General features: G+C 33.8%; 1 protein-coding gene across 2 annotated transcripts in view; it reads left to right on the top strand.

The window, feature by feature from the left end:
- The window catches only part of Fzd3 (frizzled class receptor 3), an 84,169-nt gene that overhangs the window by 60,300 nt on the left and 2,002 nt on the right, over nt 1-21,867 (top strand). Inside the window, exons 5-7 of one of the 2 annotated variants that reach the window (XM_027927001.2) lie at nt 528-676; nt 3,134-3,367; nt 11,456-13,656. In XM_027927001.2, coding sequence (XP_027782802.1) covers nt 528-676; nt 3,134-3,367; nt 11,456-11,669 — 597 coding nt within the window. In that variant the 3' untranslated portion in view covers nt 11,670-13,656. Of the gene's footprint in view, nt 1-527; nt 677-3,133; nt 3,368-11,455; nt 13,657-21,867 lie in introns of those variants that run through there. The other variant, XM_071610610.1, reaches the window with a different exon arrangement.

Consider the following 21,867-nt stretch of genomic DNA (forward strand, 5'->3'; position numbering starts at 1 on the left):
AGTTAGCAAAGTCTGTCTCTCTCTTTTCATTTTTGTGGTATTGGGGATTGAACTCAGAAGCATTCTACCACTAAGCTACAATCCCCACCCTTTTTTATTTTGAGACAGGATCTCAGTAAGTTGCTGAGGCTGGCCTCAAACTTAGAATCCTCCTACCTCAGCCTCTGAGTAGCTATAGCTAGTATTACAGGCATGTTCCAGCATTGCAGGCAGCAAACTTAGATATTTAATATCAACCAATAAGAAAAACATAGGTCTCATAGTGGCAATGCTATGGAATGGTTTATGGGTATTAAAATGTGAAGTTCTAGGGGAAAAAACCCCAAAGATATAGAGGTTAATACATATAAGTTCATTGCCAATTTTTTAAGAATATATTTTCCATAAAACAAAAAATTACCTATAGAAACTTAAAATATCAAATTTGTAGAATTGTTTTACTGTTGCTTATTTTGTTTAAAATGTCTCTGGCCTTTAAAGAAAAGTTTGTTCTGCATATTTGAGGTGTTTTCTCTGCCTTGTTGTAGGTCACTCAGACAAGCCGTCCAGACCTGATTCTCTTCCTGATGAAATACCTGATGGCTCTCATAGTTGGTATTCCCTCTGTTTTTTGGGTTGGAAGCAAAAAGACATGCTTTGAATGGGCCAGTTTTTTTCATGGTCGTAGGAAAAAAGAGTAAGTTAATAAATTCTCACAGTGTTCATAAACCTTACATTTATGTAAATTTTTTGTTTGGCTTATCTTAAAGTAGTTATATATATATATATATATATATATAAAGATATATATATCTTTATTTTTTATTTGGCTTATCTTAAAGTAGTTTATATATATATATATATATATATATATATATATATATATATATATATATATAAAAGATATATATATATATATATGTATCTTTATTTTCATTTATTTATTTTTATGTGATGCTGAGGCTCGAACCCAATGCCTCACCCATGCTAGGTAAATTCTGCTGAGCCACAGCCCCATCCCTTTTAAAGCAGTTTATATTTGGAGAAGTATTCAAATAAGATTGTAACTTTGTCAGCAACCACCAGTTATGATTGGCACAGTAGCAGGTCTTAACTAAAAATTTTTTTTTAAATTATTTTTAGTTGTCAATGGATATTTATTTATTTATTTGCCTCACACATGATAGGCAAGCGCTGTACCATTATTTTCTATACATTTTTTATTTGATCCTCTTGATATTTCTGAGAGGATTTATATGTATTCGCATCTCTGTTTTACAGATGAGAAAACTAAGACATAGAAAGGTTAAATGCCTGGCCAAAGTCACACAGGTATTTAATATTAAGAGATAAATTGAGAGGCTGGGATATAGCTCCGTGGTAGAACAGTTACCTAGCATATTTCCAGAACTGGGTTCAATTCCCAATAATGCAAACCCCTCTCCCCGCCCCCCAAAAGATGAATTGAACTTCCATTTGGGCTAAGGCTATAGCTCAGTGGCAGAGCGCTTGCCTAACATATGTGAAGCATTGAATTCTATCCTTATCACCACATAAAAAATAAAACAAATAAAATAAAGGAATGCTGTCCATCTACAACTACAAAAAAAATTGAACTTCCATTTGCAATTGTCCATTGTTCCTCCAAGTATACAGAAGATGATATAGAGAGATGGACTGATATTTCATTAATTTAGTACGTTTGTTTAATTAATTGATTTATTTTAATTAGGTATATATGACAGCAGAATACAATTTGATTCATTGTACACAATTGCAGCACAACTTTACGTTTTTATCATTGTACACGATTTGGTGTCACATCATACGTGCAGTCATACGTGTACCTAGGGTAATGATGTCCATCATATTAAAGTTTATAACCTCAGTTTTTTGTTTTGTCTAATTGCAATCTGAAACTATTGAAACAAAGTTAATTTTGAGTAGTAGCAGTGGATAGTCTTATTTTCCTAATTTTAAAGAGATTATTTCTATTTCTAATGGTGTTTCCATTAAACATTTGGCTTTGAATCAAGAATAATATTATTAAGAGGATCAATGAAGAATGTATATAAAGTATTCAACAAATATTTGTCTCCTGTCTGTTCTTCTACCTTAGCTAAAAACAATCATGTGTTTTATAATTTGAGAACTTAGAAAATATATTTCTCAATATATGATCCTGTCTTTGCATGTTGAGTTTTATTTTTTTTAATATTTTTTAGTTGTAGATGGACACAATGTCTTTATTTTTATTTAATGTGTTGTGAGGATCGAATCCAGGGCTTCACATGTGCAAGGCAAGCACTCTACCACTAAGCTACAACCCCAGCCCATATTTTTTTAATGAAATTGTTTATCTAATTTTAACTTTAACTTATTCTCATAGGAAGTCACTTTTTTCATAAACCAAGACACCAGTCTTTAGAATTATTTAATTAGCTTTTTGTTAATTGAATTATTGCTTTGTTCCTCATCATAAACATCTACTTTTAACTCTTTTCATACCATTTGAAAACTTATGCTCATGACAATAATTCATCCCCTTAAATTTATTCCCTTAAACTTTTAATTTGGTACGAATTTTATGTTTGTTTAAATTAATGTCTCATTTTGTTCTATTTATGGCTACCTATGTTTATTACAGCACCAGAAAACTGCTTCTACCACAAAATCAACTTTTGGCCTTAAATCATCTTGTATCCATTATTATAATGAGGCCTCTCCCAACTTCCATAATCATGCAAGAAAACAGATTTTCTATTTTATAATTATTCCTTTTTAATATTTTAGTGTCTTTATAATCATAAATTTCTTTAGCTAAAAGAGACCTTTTAGCAATGATGAAATTGTACACCTTTATTTTATAAATGAGTAAAATGAAGGAAAGAACGGTATTGATAGAGTTGGAACTAAAATCCTGAGTTCTTTTCTCTAATATAGGTCTCTTAACATCATATCACTTCAGGGAACAGATTGACATGGATTTTTGTTTTATATTCCCTTTGTCAACAAGGTTACCTTAAAACAAGCCTAAAGACCTAATTTGGAGAGCATTTAATTTCAAGAATAACATCAGTATGTCATAATGGTGTTGTCTCTTGGTTCACAGGGGTGCCAGTCTGAATCTTAATTTTACTATTATATTGTCTAGGATAGTGAATGAGAGCCGGCAGGTGCTCCAGGAACCTGACTTTGCTCAGTCACTCCTGAGGGACCCAAACACGCCCATCATAAGAAAATCAAGGGGCACTTCCACTCAAGGAACATCCACACATGCTTCCTCAACCCAGCTGGCTATGGTAGATGATCAAAGAAGCAAAGCAGGGAGTGTCCACAGCAAAGTAAGCAGCTACCACGGCAGCCTCCACAGATCGCGCGATGGCAGGTAGGTGTGATTGTAGCTTAGTTTGTTCCCTGTGTTGATTTATGATCCTGTAGCTGAAGAACGAAGAGAAGCCATTTCTGAAACAGAAGTTGAACATTATTAAAACCTTTTGACGTTTACTAGGTAGAGTTGTTCCAGGTTATGGTCAGACATTAAGCCAACCAGAGGACTTAGAATTTAATTTAGCGGGGCTAGGGATGTGGCTCAAGATGTATAGCGCTCGCCTGGCATGCATGCGGCCCGGGTTTGAACCTCAGCACCACATACACACAAAGATGTTGTGTCCGCCGAAAACTAAAAAATAGATATTAAAATTCTCTCTCTCTCTCTCTCTCTTTAAAAAAAAATTTTTAATTTAGCCTTAAAACAGTTAAGCAATATGGGGTCATCATAGAACATTGAGTAGGGAGAAGGTGAAAGTGGTAGGTTAGTTAGATTAATTAAGCTAACAATTATGGAATACACTAGTACAGTGCTATGCTAGGCTCCAGAAATGCAAAGATGACTTAAGCATGATCATAGTTCTTAATAAGTTCCTACCTACTGTATTTACAAAGATAGTGTAGTTAGTGGTGTGGTTAATAACTTGGGTCTGGACTGATGAGCCTCAGTTTTCTCATCTATAAAAATTAGAAATAGCATTAATATCTGTCCCTTAAGTAATGTTGTAAAAATTAAATGAGATAACATACCTGATTATTTAGAATAGTGCCTATATCAATAAGGGTCTGTTTTCAGTCTCTATTATTACAAATGAACAATTAAAGTAAAATATAAGTATAGTAGTAGAGTCCAGGGGTTGGCAAAAATATTTTGGGCTTTATGAGTCACACATTGTCTATTCAAGTCTGCAATTGTATCATGAAAACAGCCATAGACAACATGTAGTGAGAAACATGGGGGTGACCATATTCCAATAAAACTTTATCTACAAAATCCAGAGGGGAGTCAGATTCAGCCATTAGGCCAAAGTTTGTCAGCCTCTGTTTACCAGGTACAATAAAATATAGAGAAGGGAGATAATTCTGGTGGGTGGGAGCATTTCAAAAAATGCTTCACACAGAGAATGTTTTAAGAGAAATCTGTCTGAGATGGGGGTTCTCTGTGTTTCTCATTTGCTAATAATAAACTTTTTCCCTTTTCTTAAAAAGAAAAGAAGAAGAAGAAGAAGAAGTTTGGCTGTGGGCTTCTTGTTAAATTGAGACACTAGAATTAAAAAGCAGTTAGGAACTTTGCAGTAATTCATTGGAGAGATGATAAAGGCTTACAGGAGACGAGTGGCAGTAGGAAGAGGAAAAAAAGCTGACCTCAAATATATGTAGAAAGAAGAAATGATAGGCTTTGATGATAGATTAATATTAGCAGCTGGAAACAAAAAAAAAAATGTGCCAAAGATTTTCTTTCTTTTTTTAAGATTTCTTGTTTGGGCAAATGAAAGAGTGAAAATTCTGATATGTAAATCAGGAACATTCTGTGTTTACTTCACAATATCTCCATCTCGAACTGTTTTGTATCCTGTTGATCTCAGACCAGCCTTTTCTTAGTTTTCTCCCTGTCCTCCCACTGTAGAATGTGACCCCTATACTCTCCTTTATTTTTTAGTTGTGGATGGACATAATACCTTTATTTTATTTATTTTTATGTGTTGCTGAGGATCGAACCCAGTGCCTCACTCATGCTAGATGAGCATTCTACCACTGAGCCACAACCCCAGCCCTATAGTGTCCTTTTTGACCGTCTGGTTTTCCTTTCAACCTGCTTTCTTTTGCCTTCTAATTTGATCAGCTACCCTATGCTTTAAAAAGCAACAATCTTTCTTCACCTCTGATATATCTTCTATCTGTGTATGTGTACACGCATATAGTTTAGGCATTGAACCTAAGGCCTTGCACATGATAGGAAAGTGCTCTACCATTGAACTACATCCATTTTTATTTCAAGTCAAGGGTCTTGGTAAGGTGAATGTTCTTAATATTTCCTATCTATTCCGTCCTTCATCCCTTGTAATACTAGTCTTTTTCTCTTCCTTACTTAGCTGCACTATACCCTTTAACATCACCAGTGACTTCTTAACCACATTCAATGATTCCCTTTTGCTTTCTGGCTTCTTTCCCTCTACTTAGCACTCCTACATAAGAAGCTTTCTTCCAAGTGCTAGGAATGCAAAGATGGAAGACAGAAATTAAATTATCAATTTCAGTACATTTTAATAGGTATAATAAAAGTATATACATGGTGCTTTGGGATCCCAGAGAAGAAAACCATTTGCCTCATCATGGAAGGTCTGAGACAACTTCCCAAGATGAGGCACTTCTACTTCAAATAGGATTTGGAGGAGACAATTGGGAATGAAAGATGAGGAAAAAGCATGTTCAGAGGCAAGGAGGACAGGCAGGTGGTTAGGTGCCCAGGCACATTATGCAAGTTTGATATTTATTTTCTATATAACTGGTTCCTAATTATCCATGGAAAGGGTGTTCGTATTTGAGAATTTTTTGAGAATAGTCATAGATATCACTTATTTAGACATAATTATACAACAGAGTGATTTTTTCCTACAAAAAAATGCTTTCTTTGAGTTTTATTTCTAACTCAAAAGATTTAGATTTTATTTTATTTTTTTTAATTAATTTATTTATTTATTTATTTTAGTTCTCGGCGGACACAACATCTTTGTTGGTATGTGGTGCTGAGGATCGAACCCGGGCCGCACGCATGCCAGGCGAGCGCGCTACCGCTTGAGCCACATCCCCAGCCCCTAGATTTTATTTTAAAAAACACCAAATTCATATTTAAATGATGATTTATTTTTAAATTACATTCTACCTTTACTAGAACACTGCAGTTTGCTTTTTTCATTAGCCATATTTATTTTAAATAAATAGCCATTGAGAGGTAAAAGATCTCCAAATCAGTTGGCAAATCATATTTGGAAACTTGGGAAAATCTTGCTTAGTTTTAGGACAATAACCATTATCTAAAATAATAATTTTTAAAGTAGAATAACAAGAATATTGTGGAACTGAAACCATGCTGAGGAGTTAAGATGTTTCCCTAACAGCAGTTATAAACTATTATGGGACTGTGAGTGCTGGGGGTGATAAAAATCAGACTTGAATTTTAGAGAAACTACTTGGCAACGGCATAATAAAGAAGGGGATTGTAAATAAGACTGGTTATGGGGCTGGGATTTAATTTTTAATAATTTTTTTAGTTTTTGGCGGACACAACATCTTTGTTTGTATGTGGTGCTGAGGATTGAACCCGGGCCGCACGCATGCCAGGCAAGCGCGCTACCACTTGAGCCACATCCCCAGCCCATGGGGCTGAGTTTGTGGCTTACCGGTAGAGCACTCGACCAGCACGGGCGGGACCAGGGTTCCATCCTCAGCACCACATAAAAATAAAGGCATTGTGTTGTGTCTATCTACACCTAAAAAATAAATATTTAACAAAAAAAAAAACAAAAAGATTGGTTAGGAAGTTTCTACAGTAATTCAAGGGTCCTAATTTAAGATACTGATAAGAATCAAAGTTTTAGAATATATTTTATCAGTTACCACCTTCATCATTGACTTGAACATTACTGATCTCTTCCTTTTCAATGAACAATGAACAATTATTTATGGTATAATTCCTTTATATGTGGCATTCTATGTATAAAGATATATAGAAGAGAGGTAAGGTGTAATTTCTCCATTCTAGGAGCAATGTAACCTTATAGAAAAGGACATATACAAATGAACCTATCACATAAAAGCTCAGGCCAGAATATAATTTAAACAGTATTAGGTGTGATTGATGTTCGTAGAACTTCAGGAAAGAGAAAGATTAGATTGGTCCGTGAAAATATAGTAGAAGACATAAATAGGGTAAATAAATTATAAAAGATAATTCATATTGAGCTATAGAGGAAATAAATAGGGTGAATAAATGGTAAAAGATAAATTCATAGTGAGCAGAGAATTTCTAAGGGCAGTTAAAGATAGGAGATTTCAACCAGTGTAATCTGAGTGGAACTGGAGCTTAAATAAGAAAGTTTTTAATCATCAGTATAAGGTAGTGGTAATTAAAATTGTGAGATGGAATGCCTGAATCACACGGGAAAAAAGTACAAGACCCTAGTAAATACTTAGAGTAGTAATAATAAAGGGAGAAGAAGAGTGGGCATGTGATTCAGAGAAAGTACTCACAAACCTACAAGGGAATCTGTGAATGTGTATGTCACAAAAACCAGAGGATCCAACATGATTTCCTACCTCTCTGTGTAATCAAAAATCATACACCTGCTTCAGGGCTGTGTAATTCCATGGCAGTTAATTTACTGCTTTTTATAATTCTTTAGGTTATGATCTATTTTCAGTACAGTTTCTTTCCTCAGCTAGTTTGCAACTTCTAGAGAATGAGACAAGGTGACATATGTTTCTGTATTCCTTCTTAGTATATAGCACTGTGCTAGGGATATATATAGTAGGAGATGAGCAAATCTATCAGAGAAATAATGACTTTAGAAAAATATATCCCTTTCCCAGAAATTCAGGGCCAGAGCTACAATGGCAGCCTATAAAAAGCATCCTATATTGAGGCTCATGCTATAGGACCCTCTGCCAGATTGAGAGATCACAAACTATGTTGAACCTGAAAATCCAAACAAGGATTTTTATAATTCCAAAAGTCATCTGATTGAGATTTCTTTCTACTTCCTTGAAACTTAACTTTGCATGCTAATGTTATCTCTTGGTCATCCTCTCACTGTCTCGTGGTTTCTTGGCTGTGGGACACAAACATCTAACACCCAGTGCAGACAACTTGATGAAATATTATTGATCTCCGTGCTGTGCACACCTACATATATATGTTAACTTCAAAGAATAAGTAATTGGTAGTTAGATGAGAGGATGTGTAGAAAAGGAAGTGGATGAGTAGGTGGGTGGAAGTTTGGAAATGAGTGATTAGGTTGGTAAATAGGTGATCTGACAAGGAAAGCTGGGGAGTGAATAATGAAGTACTAGTAAATCTTCAGTTAATTCAATTATTATGATTAATGGGAGCAAATAATATAGAAAATCAAAAAGAATAAATCATTTTCTAGTGTTTTTTTTTTTTCATTTTAACTTTGGAATGTACTATATTATCTTCTTAACAGTGGCAGCAAAATAACCATCCTAATTGTTTTGCCTAACCTTATATTAAAATTATTGCATATTCATATTATGTATTAGAATATATAGTCATTGATTTGAATGACCTTGAAAAAATAAATTTGGCAATTCTACACATAACTGAGATTAAACACTATAATATTTTCTATATAATTGATTCCTAATTATCCATGGAAAAGGTGTTCATATTTGAGAATTTTTTGTGGATAGTCACAGACATAACTTATTTAGATATAATTATACAACAGGGTAATTTTTCTACAAAAATGCTTTCAGTTTTATTTCTAACTCAAAGGTTTGATTTTATTTTTAAAAAATACCAAATTCATTTTAAATGATGATTTATTTTTTAATTACGTTCTACCTTTACTAGAACTCTGCATAGTTTGCTTTTTCATTAGCAATATTTATTTGGAATAAATAGCCATTGAGAGGTAAAAGCTCTCCAAATCAGTTGGCAAATTATATTTGGAAACTTTGGAAAATCTTGCTAAGTTTCAGGACAATAATCATTATTCAAAATAATAGTTATTAAAGTAGGATAACAAGAATATTGTGAAATATTTTTATCTGCAAACATTGTAAATTTTTTTGTAAATTTTTTAAAATATCTTTATTCTATTTATTTTTTTTATCGAACCCAGTACCTCACATGTGCTAGGCAAGCGCTCTACAGCTGAGCTATAACTCCAACCCCTGTAAATTATTTTACCAAAATATGTAGTACAAATTTAAATCTGTTTGGATCCTAAATGTGAAATATCTGTAATAAATGAAAACTAAATATTATTTTACCCATTAACATGAGAAATTTTTTGAACATTTAAATATGCATCTTTTTATTCTTAAATTTTCTTTTTTCTTAAACTGGAAACAAAGATATGCCTTTTAAAAATTATTTTCAAAGGAGTTCTTAATTTTCAAACTTGGTAATCTAATAGAATGTTCTTTGATAAGCACATCTATAAAACCTGAGGACTGCCGGGTGAGGTGGTGCCCGCCTATAATCCCAGTGACTCAGGAGGCTGAGGCAGGAAGATCAAAAGTTCAAAGCCAGCCTCAGCAATTTAGGGAGACCCTAAGCAATTTATCAAGACCCTGCCTCAAAATAAAATAATAATAAAAAGGGCTGGGGATGTGGTTAAATGGTTAAGCACCCCCTGGGTTAAACCCCCAGTATTAAAAAAAAAAAAAAGCAGCAACCACCTTAGTAGTGTATGAATCTTTCAAATCTCTAAACTTTATGAATGATTCACATTGAGTTATTATTATAAAGGAATGATATATGAATGCTTTTTGACAGTCAATAAATCTTTAGCTGCTTATGATTATTTTGATGACTATTTAAAGAGAACCAGATAAGGTGGCATACATCTGTAATCCCAGGGGCTTGGGAGGCTGAGGCAGGGGGATGGTGAGTTTCAGAGCCAGCCTCAGCAACGGGGAGGTGCTAAGCAACTCAGTGAGACCCTGTCTCTAAAAAGTAGAAAATAGGTTTGGGGGTGTGGCTCAGTGACTGAGTGCCCCTGAGTTAAATCCCCCATACTGCTCCCTGATCCTCCCCCAAAAGACTGGGGATACAGCTCAGTGGAAAATCATTTGCTTAGCATGCACAAGACCCTGGGTTCAATTGTCAGTACTGCAAAAACAACGAAGGGCTGGGGTTGTAGCTCAGTGGTAGAGTGCTTGCCTAGCACGTGCAAGACCCTGGGTTCGATCCTCAGCACCACATAAAAATAAATAAAATAAAAGTATTGTGTCCAACTACAACAAAAAATAAATATTTTTAAAAAATATTCCTTAAAGTTACAAATTATACTCCGTTTTCTTTGTGTTTTATTATCCTAAATTAAATATTTTTTACAAAAGAGTGTATGTATGAGCATATGAACAAAAACTATTTTTGAATACAGTTTCTTGAGGTACTAGGGATTAAAAGAGAAATAAAATATGGTCCTTATCCTGAAAGAACTCACTGCTGTGCAAGAGAGATTGATAATCATCTAATAAACTATAAGTGAAGAACTAATAAAAAATTGTAATTAATTTTCATGACCTTGACGGGCCTAGAGCTAATAATTTCTCATTCCTCATGACAGAGAATTTTTTAGTATTCTTGCCTCTGATGAGGCTTACTGAGTTAGGACTGCAACAAAAGAAAGTTTAACAGCACTACTGATGCCTTTCAAGATAAGAACCATGATGGAGGAGGCTGCCTGTGCTGAGCCATGTAGCGCAGCAACATGCTTGGAGCCAGTCTTGGGCCAAGGGTACAGAGAATTTGCTGTAGTATGAATATAGGTTAGAGTGTTAAGACTTTAAAGATGTCGCTTATATGAAAGATTCTTCACAGCCTGAAGTCCTAATGAAAGTAATTAAGATCATTTACAGGTGGTTAATCAGTTGTTAACTGGGTTATTTGCCAATGCATTCACTTATTTATTTATTTTAAGTTATACTAATTTCATCTCTGATTTCACATGCTTCTTCAGATACTAGTCTTTTAGTAGAATTTGAGTTTGCACTACTACTGATTATAACTAGTCTTCTAGACTCCAGGGGCACTGTCATGTATCCTTTGTTGTTCCTCCTGTCCCTGGACCGCCTAAAACTTATTTGAATATGAGAAAAGTGCCCATACTTGGCACAGCTCCAAATCAGTCAGCCTCCCTTTACCCTAGGGTAACCCTTTTGCAGGCAATAAGACCTTAATTTTGATCCCGAATGGATTAGCTCATCATTTTTGTCTTTTGTTAGCTTTGTCAGATAATTCTGTAGCCTTAAAGAAATTAACCAAAAGTTGGGTACTGCTTTTCATTGTTGGTTTCCGACTCATTTTACTTACCCAGGCATTTTCATCGAAGTTCTTAGAGTTATTTTCTAGTGTGTTCTGTTGCCCATCTCAAAACCTACTCTCCTGCGTCAGGTACACTCCCTGCAGTTACCGAGGAGTGGAGGAGAGACTACCTCACGGCAGCACATCACGACTAACGGATCACTCCAGGCACAGTAGTTCCCACCGGCTCAACGAACAGTCACGGCATAGCAGCATCAGAGACCTCAGCAACAACCCCATGACTCACATCACACATGGCACCAGCATGAATCGTGTTATCGAGGAGGATGGAACCAGTGCTTAGTTTGTCTTGTCTAAGGTGGAAATTTGTGCTGTTTAAAAAGCAGATGTTATTCTTTGCCTTTGCATGACTGATTGCTATAGCTATTATCCTGCTTTCAGTCAGGTGCAGATTGTGTCCATTGGGAAGGTGAATTTTTGCTTTTTATATTGCATCAAACTTGGAACATCAAAGCATCCAAAATACTGAACATTATATCATCACAAAAATAAGTCTTTCTAGGTTGTGAAGAGATAATTATTTGTCTGGTAAGCATTTTTATAAACCCACTTATTTTATATTTAGGAAAATTCTAAGTGTGTGGTGACTGATTTGTAGTGAAATTTCATATAATATGAACTAGTTGTGAGATAACATTCTGGTAGCTCTGTTAATACAACAAAGTTTCAGAATTAAAGAAATTTTCTATGCAAGGTTTATTTCTCAGATGAATATAGGACTTTGTAGTTTTATTTCCACTAAGTACAAAAAGAACTGTTTTTAAAGTGTAGGAAAATTTAATAAATCAGCAAGGGTATTTTAGCTAATAGAATGTAAGTGCAACAGAAGAATCTGATTCACCTGTGGAGATTCTCTCAAAATTCTATAAAAATAATCCAGAGATATTCAGGATTTGGATAAACAATGGGATAAACACAGAGATGGGCATTTTTCCCTATAATTGTGTTGCTTTTATTACTTTTGTAAATATTACTTTTATTGGCTGTGTTTTTACAATATCCATATGCATGATGGAAAAATTTTAATTTGTAGCCATCTTTTCCCAGGTAATACTATTGAGTCATAGAACTTCATGTTCAGATCTGCTGTGTGGAGGCATGTAGTAAGCATCACACATTATAAGGGTTTTTTTTTGTGGTAACCACAAAATGGCAAAATGTTTTCTCTGTTGTATTTTATTATGGTGAGATTTGACCTTGCCAAACCCACCATACCTTGGTATCCAGGCCCTCCCTATAGTGAGCTGATTGTCTGCAATGCATTAATTGTTCAGTAGGCAGTTGGCTACAGCTTTTGCCCCACATCCCTGTTTTCAGTTTCTGGACCATTCTTGTTTCAGCTGAAATATATATATAATCTATGTCCAAAGTGGTGATTAATTTGGATATTTGAAAATCATTGTAGCTAAATGAAGCATGATTAGACTCACTATGAATATATTTTAATCTTAAAAAATATCAAGTCAAAAATGTTTGACATTTTATCTTGTAATGTTTAATTTACAATATGAACTGTGAATTTTATTAGGCATGAAATTGATCGGAAGGGAAAGAAAATGTCTGGAAAATGCCAAATGTGTTCTGAAGAAAACACAAGTGATCCTTAACTCTGATTGCAGATAAAAATCACTTGGGGAACTTCTGATACATGCTCTCCCCTACATCATTCTCTTATTTAGATGAGAATTGCTAGCTTTTTAAAAGAAGCTTTCTGAGTGATTCTAATTTGCAGCCACATTTGAGGCACATGATTTGAAACTCATCTGCCCCTGATAGTGATCTGATGGCATTGCATTATATCCTATGAAGATCTAGCTGGATTCGACAATATGCTTTTATGTCATTACCTATCATACAATTGTTTCCTACTTTATTTCCTACATTTAGAAATGCATAATTCTTGGCTCCACTCCCAGAGATTCTTATTCAATAAGAATTGAAGGTAATTGGGCTTTAAAACCTGTAATTATAAAAATATCACAGATGATTCTTATGCAGGTAATTTGGGACCACACTTAAAAAATATTCTAGACTCTTGGGGAGTCCTGACTGTGCCATATTGCTAGTTTTTGACCTTTAACGATTCAGTCTCTTTGAACCTGGGTCCCCTTATTTGAAAATGAAGATGAAAGATTAATACCTATTTTACCTACCTCACAAAGTTGTTGAATTAAGATCAATGAAAACAATTTTATGGAAGCTCTTTGCAAAATGTAAAGCATGAAATATAAGGGACTAAGATTAGAGGGCTTAATAAATGTGTTTTAGGACTACTGTAGTACATTTCTTGACATGTTTTTAATTCCTGTGTATATTTGTTTCTCTCCCTCTTTTAAAAAAAAATAGTACCAAGAGAATAGGTATTGAAAAAGAAGCTTTCACTGGGCAGAAGAATCAGTCTGAAAATCATGATTTATTTGTATATCATCTTTCATAGTACATATATCTTAATATGAATTATTAATTCATAAGATATATTTGAACATTTCACCCAATTTTTTCCCCTCTATTCTCTTTGTCTTTCCCTGGAACTAGAGTTAATGCTCAAACAGGGAAGGTCTGAATTCGATCACAACTGATAATTAGTAAACCATTCCTCTGAAGGGCCCATGTTATAACCTACCTATAAACAAATCAATAATTCATAAAGCTTTGAGAATTTCTCCTGAGAACAGCATGAGAGAACCAAAACAAACACTCACAAACAAAAATAAGAAGTTAAAATAGAAGGTACCAGTTTGAGCTCAAAGATGTTGTCATCTATCACCATCTGCATTATATTATCAACTGCCAAAATGTTAATTAGTTTTCATGTATAAGTGAGCCAAGTATAGACAGTTAAGTGAACATTGCTATGAAAATCTTAACTTTGTCTTTCCAGATTTTTTTGTATTTATGTGTCTTCTCTGTTAAAACTAATTGTTGCTATGTTTGTGAATGCTATTTTGACTTTCCAGTTACTTTCAGTAAATATCTTAATGCCCCACAAAATTTACATTATATTGTTAGTCTGTTGTTTTAAGTAATCAAACCTAGTGCTCCAAGTAAAGAATGTTTTCTTTTTGAAGAGACCAATGAAGAACTATTGCAAAAACAGCAATTTCAAGTCTTGACTTGCTTAAACCAACTTGAACAAGTGTGGACAGTCTTCTTACTGTATGCTTAATTTTTATTTGTGTCATGATTGGCATATGCTAGTGTTTAGTGTTTTGTTCAGTTGACAACTGAGAAAAAAAATACTTCTCTCTAAAATGTTCATGTATTGTCAAAAGGTTTTTTGAAAAGTAATTTCAACAATATTATTTTATTCAATAATTAGGTAAGAGATCCAAGACAATATTAAGATCCAAGCAATAATTTATTTCAAACAACAATTGATTAATAACAACTATTACAGGGCTAAACATATAGTAAGTTTTTCCATATTTAAATTAATGAATAACTCATGTCACACAATTTGCTTTTTTTTTTTTTTTTTTTTAGTACCAAGAATTGAATCCAGGGGCACTTAACCACTGAGCCACATCCCCAACCCCCAACCCCCTTTTATTTTATTAGAGACAGGGTTTCTCTGAGTTGCTTAGGGCCTTGATAAATTGCTGAGGCTGGCTTGGAACTTGTGATCTTCCTGCCTCAGCTGCCAGAGCTGCTGGGATTACAGGTGTGCACGAGGGCACCCTGCTCACAGTTTGCTTTTTACTGTCTCCCGTCAAATTTGAAAGATTCAGATTTAAACTAAGTGAAATGAATAAGAAACAATTTACACCAAGAAAGCTTATTTCTCCTAGAATAACAGTCTGTTATTATTTTAATTAAAAGAATAATATATATATCAACCATTTTAATTAATTTTTTAAAATGAATAGTGATCCTTAGAAATAAGTAATTAGGGCTGGGGTTATGGCAGTGATGGAGTGCTTGCCTAGCACATATGAGGTGCTGGGTTTAATCCTCAGCACCACATAAAAACAAATAAAGTAGATGTATTGTGTCCATCTACAATTAAAAAGAAAAAAGTAATTAAACTCTTGTTAGTCCTCATGCTAAGTAAAATTTCTATGTACCAGATGAATGAATAGATAGTCAAGCAAACCTTTTTTTTTTTCTGCTGCTTCTGAAAGCAGATCTATAAAAATTCTAAGAATCTCTTCGAATTAGGAAAATGGACTGCATTTTAACATACCTCATTGTCTTTGTTATGGTAATAGCTGAAAATAAGTGAAATTGTACCCATCATAGCTTAAGCTATGTCTCCATGAAATGAAAGGAAGTACTTAAAAATTTTTTGGTAAAATATAGTGGGTCATTGCCTGGAGCTTAGAAGATATATACCAACATTTCAGTGTATTTATAGTGCTTTTTGACATGCCAAAGGTACATTTACACATTCTCATATTTGGTTGACTTATGTAATTTAGTGTAATGAAAATTCAACCAGGCTTGAAATTCAAAGACCCATAATAATTATGTCAACTGGATTGGTCATTTAATTTCTCTTAGTCTAATTTCTTCAGTATAAAATGAAAATAGTATATTTTTTGGTCCCAGCCTACTTCACTGGATATTGTGAGGATCAAATGAGACAATAATGTGTTGGGCTGGGGTGTAGCTCAGTGGGAGAGCACTTGCCTCACTTGTGCAAGGCCCTGGGTTCCATCCCCAGTGCTGGGGAACAAAGAGCATATATAAACTGCTGTACTGATACTGTCTTTGTTGGAATTTGGGGGTTGTAGAAAGCAAGGCTATAGTCTTCAGTAGTATTTGTTTTTATAGTGACAACAAAATAGGTAATTAGACCAGTGTTCATTCGATAAACCCAATCAGCACTCCAATTAACTTTTTTTAAAAAAAAGGTTCTTTTAGAGTAACTATTCTTTTTAATTGTTTGGTTCTTTCAGATATGTTACACCAAGTGTGCACTCAAATTTCATATGGCTGAATTTCTAGGTCACTTCCAATAGAAATTGGGGGTCTCTGTTTTTTTGTTTTTCCTTTTATATGGAACTGTATAAGCTCATTATTAGCTTGGCTTGGTGGAAACTTAAAAGAAAAATATAAAGAGGAATGTAGGCCCTGTAATCTTTTTTTCTTTGAGGACTTTTATGTACCTGATTCTTTCTGATTGAGAACAAGTTTTGAAAAGATGATTACTATAATTTGTTTATTTTTTTATTATGGCAAAACTTTGAATTTTAAGCTATAATACTATGGGAATTATTTGTATATATGTACATGAATTTTTTAAAAACTGTGTAAAGCAAGAATTTCTTCTTCATTCTTTACACATGAACAAAGTAAGACATTTTTATAGACCCTAGATTTACAAAGGAATTTGTGATTCTCTTATTTAAACTTCTTTTTTGCCTTTTTATGACCAATTAAAATAAGGAAAACTTTTTACATTTAATTCAGCTGTATTTCCTGGTATCTATATAATTTTATAGATTATCTTATATTTTGATCTATTTTTATGAAATATTTATATTGTTTAAATTCTCTTCTTTCTAGTTATATGATTTTGGTAAAGGCATAGGAAGATATAACATTCTTCACTTTCCTTCTCTTATTGGTCTTTGTTTTTTCTAACTTAATTTGAACCCTATATTTTTTAGTAATCAAATTGATACAGGATTATATTGTTCTCTCAGGATTCAGTTCTTGTAGGAAAGAAGTCCATCCAGAACCAGCCACCTTGGTGGACATTCCTGTTTGGTTAAATTATAAAGATTTAATATAATTTAATCAGCATATTTCTTACTGTGGTCTCTAATTAGAAAGTAAAACTTGGTTGCTATAAAGACATAGTAAAGTTTTTACTAATAATTTATTCGAACCCCAAACCAATACAACATTGCTTCCCATAAGGTAGAATAGTAACTCCACCTCATGCACTGAAGAGTAGTTTCCTTTCCAGGACTCTTTTAATAATCACCTGTCTCAGGAAATCTTTGGTGTCCTTCATGGACATTTTTGTTGTCATGATAGTGTTTTTCATATCTTATTCTCATTTTATTGGCCTCTACACCAGTTTTCCCTGATGGAGAAACAAATTTTTTACCTTGTAATAATATAAAACTTAAAGATTCCATGGTCCATTGTTCTGCTAGTCTCCTTTAATTAGTAAAGTTAGTGTTTTTAAGATATGTTATATTTGCTGAAGTATTACTTGATTACTATTGAAGGCTTAAGGTTTTTTATATAAATCAGCTTGTTTGTATATACCAACTTGCATTTATTTCTTTGTATTGTGCTTATTGACTTTTCCCTAATGTCTTAGAGCGTAACAGTTTCTGTTTTCTAAATTGAGGTGCTTTCCCTAATGACTAGTAAAAAATGCATTGTTATTTTTTAAATATCCCAGGGTTTTAAGTCAAGTACCCTGATTCGTAGTCTTACCTCTCTTTTCAATATAACTTTGGACAAAGCATTTTACCTGCTTAGGCCTTGGTGTCTTCATCTATAAATGAAGGGATTAGATGAGGGCACATCTCAGATTCCTCTGAGCTCTAATTTGATTCTCTCTTGACCATTTTATAACCATGATTCCAGGCTCTATTTTATTCTTGTTATTTTTCCCATGAATTTAAACATTAGATTGACTTTTACTACTTAAACTTAACAGGATTCAAATATGTTATTAACTTTGTTTTCCATCATTATTTCAAGTAGTTTTAAAAGAAAAATTATATTACAATAAAAAAAATGAAAGAAAAGTTATAGATACTGGACATGGCCTTTTTTGATGGGAAAAGTCTTCTGAAGGACCAACATAAGCATCTTAATTGATAACACGAAAAGAATGACATAAAATTTGTGATATTTGTTTTCTTAAATATGAATACAGCTAGGGCTGAGATTGTGGCTCAGTGGTAGAGCGCTTGCCTAGCATGTGCAGGGCCCTGGGTTCGATCCTCAGCACCACATAAAAATAAATGAATGGAATAAAGGTGTCCAACTACAACTAAAAAACAAAATAAATATTTATATATATATATATATATATATATATATATATATATATATATGAATACAGCTAGTTGGCCAAAACTTTACACAGAATGAGTTCAGTGGGGCTGGATATAGTTCAATGGCAGAGTACTTGCTTAGCATGCAGAACACCCTGGGTTCAGTACATACAAATGTATTGAAGCTAAAATTAATGAACAAATCAGTGATAACACTGGTCCATTTAATTAAAAGAAACTTAAGTTTTTGCCACAGTGATAGCACTGGTTCATTTAATTAAAAAACTTAAAAGTTTTTGCCAGGTGTGGTGGTATACATCTGTTACCCCAGCAACTCAAGAGGCTGAGGCAGGAGGATTACAGATTCAAAGCCAGCCTTAGCAACTTAGTGAGATCTTCTCTCAAAATAAAAAATGAAAAGAGCTGGGGAGGTGGCTCAGTGGTAAAGTGCCCCTGAGTTCAACCCCTAGTACCAAAAAATAAATAAATAAATAGTTATTTGTTTTTACCAACATCAAAAGAACTATAAGGGGCTGGGGAGGTGGCTCAGTGGTAGAGCGCTTGCCTAGTATGTGTGAGGCACTGGGTTTGATTCTCAGCATCCCAAATAAATAAATAAAGGTCCATTGACAACTAAAAGAAATATTTTAAAAAGTATAAAACTAAAAGAAATTATAGAGGAGTTGATTGAAAGTTTTCTGTTAAATAATTATTTAAACTGAATTACTAGATTTCTTGCATAAATATTGTTGCCAGGTTACCATGGACAAGTGAATGCCTTTGTTTAAAATATTGTTAGAAATAAAAGTGATTATTGTTTTTGTTTTTTTCTGGCTGTGCAGAAAATGTTCCTATGGAGGCTTCTTGATTGTCCTCTAATAAAATGTAGAGGTTCCATTAGTTCCATCTTTTCAGCAGGATTCTCTTGTGGATAAGTGTTCTCTGAGAACCAGGCCATGGAGGTCTCTGTTATGTTTCAAGATCGTTGTCTTGGCTTTCATTGTCTTCATTTGCTCATCTCAATGTCTTGAACACTTGGTCTGTAGATCTGACAATGTAGGAATGAAGTCTGGGTCTAATGAGAACAATAGTGGAAAGTTGATACAGGAAGGTATAATGTGTTTTTTGGTGTGATTTCTTTTAAACTATACTCGATTCCTTACCTTAAGTCATTTTTTCTGAATAATGCAACTCTCCCAGCCCAGAAATTAGACACCTAGGATTTCTTACTCGGAGATGCCTGTACAGTTATGAATCACACAACATTTCAATCAAGGATGGATGGCACATATAACAGTGGTCCCATGAAACTGTATCATCTAGTAATGTGTGTGTGTGTGTGTGTGTGCACTCAATAGTGAAATCACCTAACAGCTCATTTCTCAGAATTTATCCCCATTACTAAGTGGCACATGCCTGTTTTATGTTATTTTCATTGACTATAAAAACAACAACAAATTTATTGTCAGTGTGGCTTTGTAAGTCACATTTGTTAAATTTGAATCTGAGGTCCAATTTCACTGAACATTTTCTGGATTTTGATAATGGGCCAATCTGTGAAATAAACCACATAAGCCTTGAGTGATTTATATTGATCCATCTGCCATTTTCATATTTATCTAGCTACTCCTTCCATCCTCAGTTTTGAAAAAGAAATTGACACATTTCTTCCCTTAGTTCTGCTTCTGAACTAATCTTGTCAGCAAAGACAGTTGATATGAAATAATTCTTTATTCTTGAGACAAGATCAGTACAGTAGTTTTCTACGTTGAGCAGAGGTGAATACATGTTTAAAAAATAATGTATTTTCTCCATTTGTGAATTTAAAAATTTAAAAATCCACCAGGCATGGTGGTAAATGCTTATAATCCTAGCCCCTCAGGAGACTGAGGCAGGAGAATTGGTAGTTTGAAGCCAGCCTGGCCAACTTAGTCCTATCTCAAAAAATAAGAACTAAAAAATGGACTAGGGGGCTAGGGTTGTGGCTCAGTGGTAAAGTGCTCGCCTGGCATGTAGGAGGCACTGGGTTCGATCCTTAGCACAACATAAATGTAAAATAAAGATATTGTGACTACCTAAAAAAATAAATAAGTATCTTTTTAAAAAATGGACTAGGGACATGATGCAGTGATAGAATACTTGCTTAGCATTTCCAAGCCCCTGGGTTTATTTTCCAGTACTGGGGGAAAAAAAAATCATAAGGACTCTCCAGTGTGAAGATATTAATCTGGAAGTTCTCTGGTTATCAGGTGCTATTTCTATTAATGTGAGTTATCAGACTAAATCTGAAATCTTTATCATTCTTCTTTATAATATCTAACTTCTAAAGAATCATTCTGTCTTACATTATATCTTTAACACCAACTTTAGACAACTTTTCTGCTGTTATTTTCAATTGCCAAATTTTGTTTTTGAGTTATCTTTTACCATTGAAGTTTTAAAGTGTTGTACACATGAAGGAGTGACTATAGTTTAGACATGTACTTTGGCATGATAGAGATAGCACTATTACCATCCCTTTACCCAACCTCCAAACAGAAGTTCATCTGACACCTCAGAAATTGTCAAATTGGCTTATTTTATTTCAAAGAGCTGTGGAAGCTGATCCTTTAATATTAAAATGTTTAATTAAGAAAATATTTCTATATTTTAATCTGGTCATGAATTTGGGATTATTATTATTAGTTGTTTCACATTCTATAAATATGCAATTATGCAATACTCAAAGCTCACATTTAATTAATCTGAGCTGGGTTTGGTTGGGGTTTTTTGTTTTTGTTTTTGTTTCGCTTTTTAGGCTTCTTGAGATTTTTTGTTTGTTTAATATTCTACATTTTTGTATGTGTATATATATCACTGTCCTCTCAACAGGCAGCTCTCCTGTAGATCAGCTGTTCTCATTGGGAATCAGGCCAAGGAGGTTCTTGCTGGCTTTTTAGAGGCAAAATAATTTCTGCTCTCACATCTAACATGGTCTCAAATTTTGCTAATGATAGAATATTATCCTCTTGATTGACATTTTAAAATAGTGAAAATACCATGTTATACAAATCAACCAATTTGCCATAAAATGCCATTTAAAGATTTTTCTCTATGCCTGTTTGTTATGAGAATAAAACATGAGTATAAAAAGTATATAAAATATGAAGCTTCTGCGCAAGAAACCAGCAACTTTATGATCTAAAAAGTTGTAAATTAGGTTGTTTCGAACTCAGAGTACATCTCCTGATATAAATTGTTATTTTGAATAATAGGGGTAACAGCTTGCTAACTAAAGCTAATTTAGTTCAGTGTACTGTAGAATTACTGTAGGTGTCTTGATTTGCGATAAATTTTTGTAATGGAGAAAGCTAATTTTGATCTCAATAATTACTTGGTACATTTCTCCTAGGTGATACTCAGGATACTCTGAGCCCTATCTACTTGCATACATACCCTCTATTTGAACTGTTCCTCAAATGCTACATTTCTACCTTTCTAGCCCAACACCTTTCTACCTGCCTTCCCTCCTTATTG

Source organism: Marmota flaviventris, chromosome 3 (assembly GCF_047511675.1).
Source record: "Marmota flaviventris isolate mMarFla1 chromosome 3, mMarFla1.hap1, whole genome shotgun sequence".
NCBI lineage: Eukaryota > Metazoa > Chordata > Mammalia > Rodentia > Sciuridae > Marmota > Marmota flaviventris.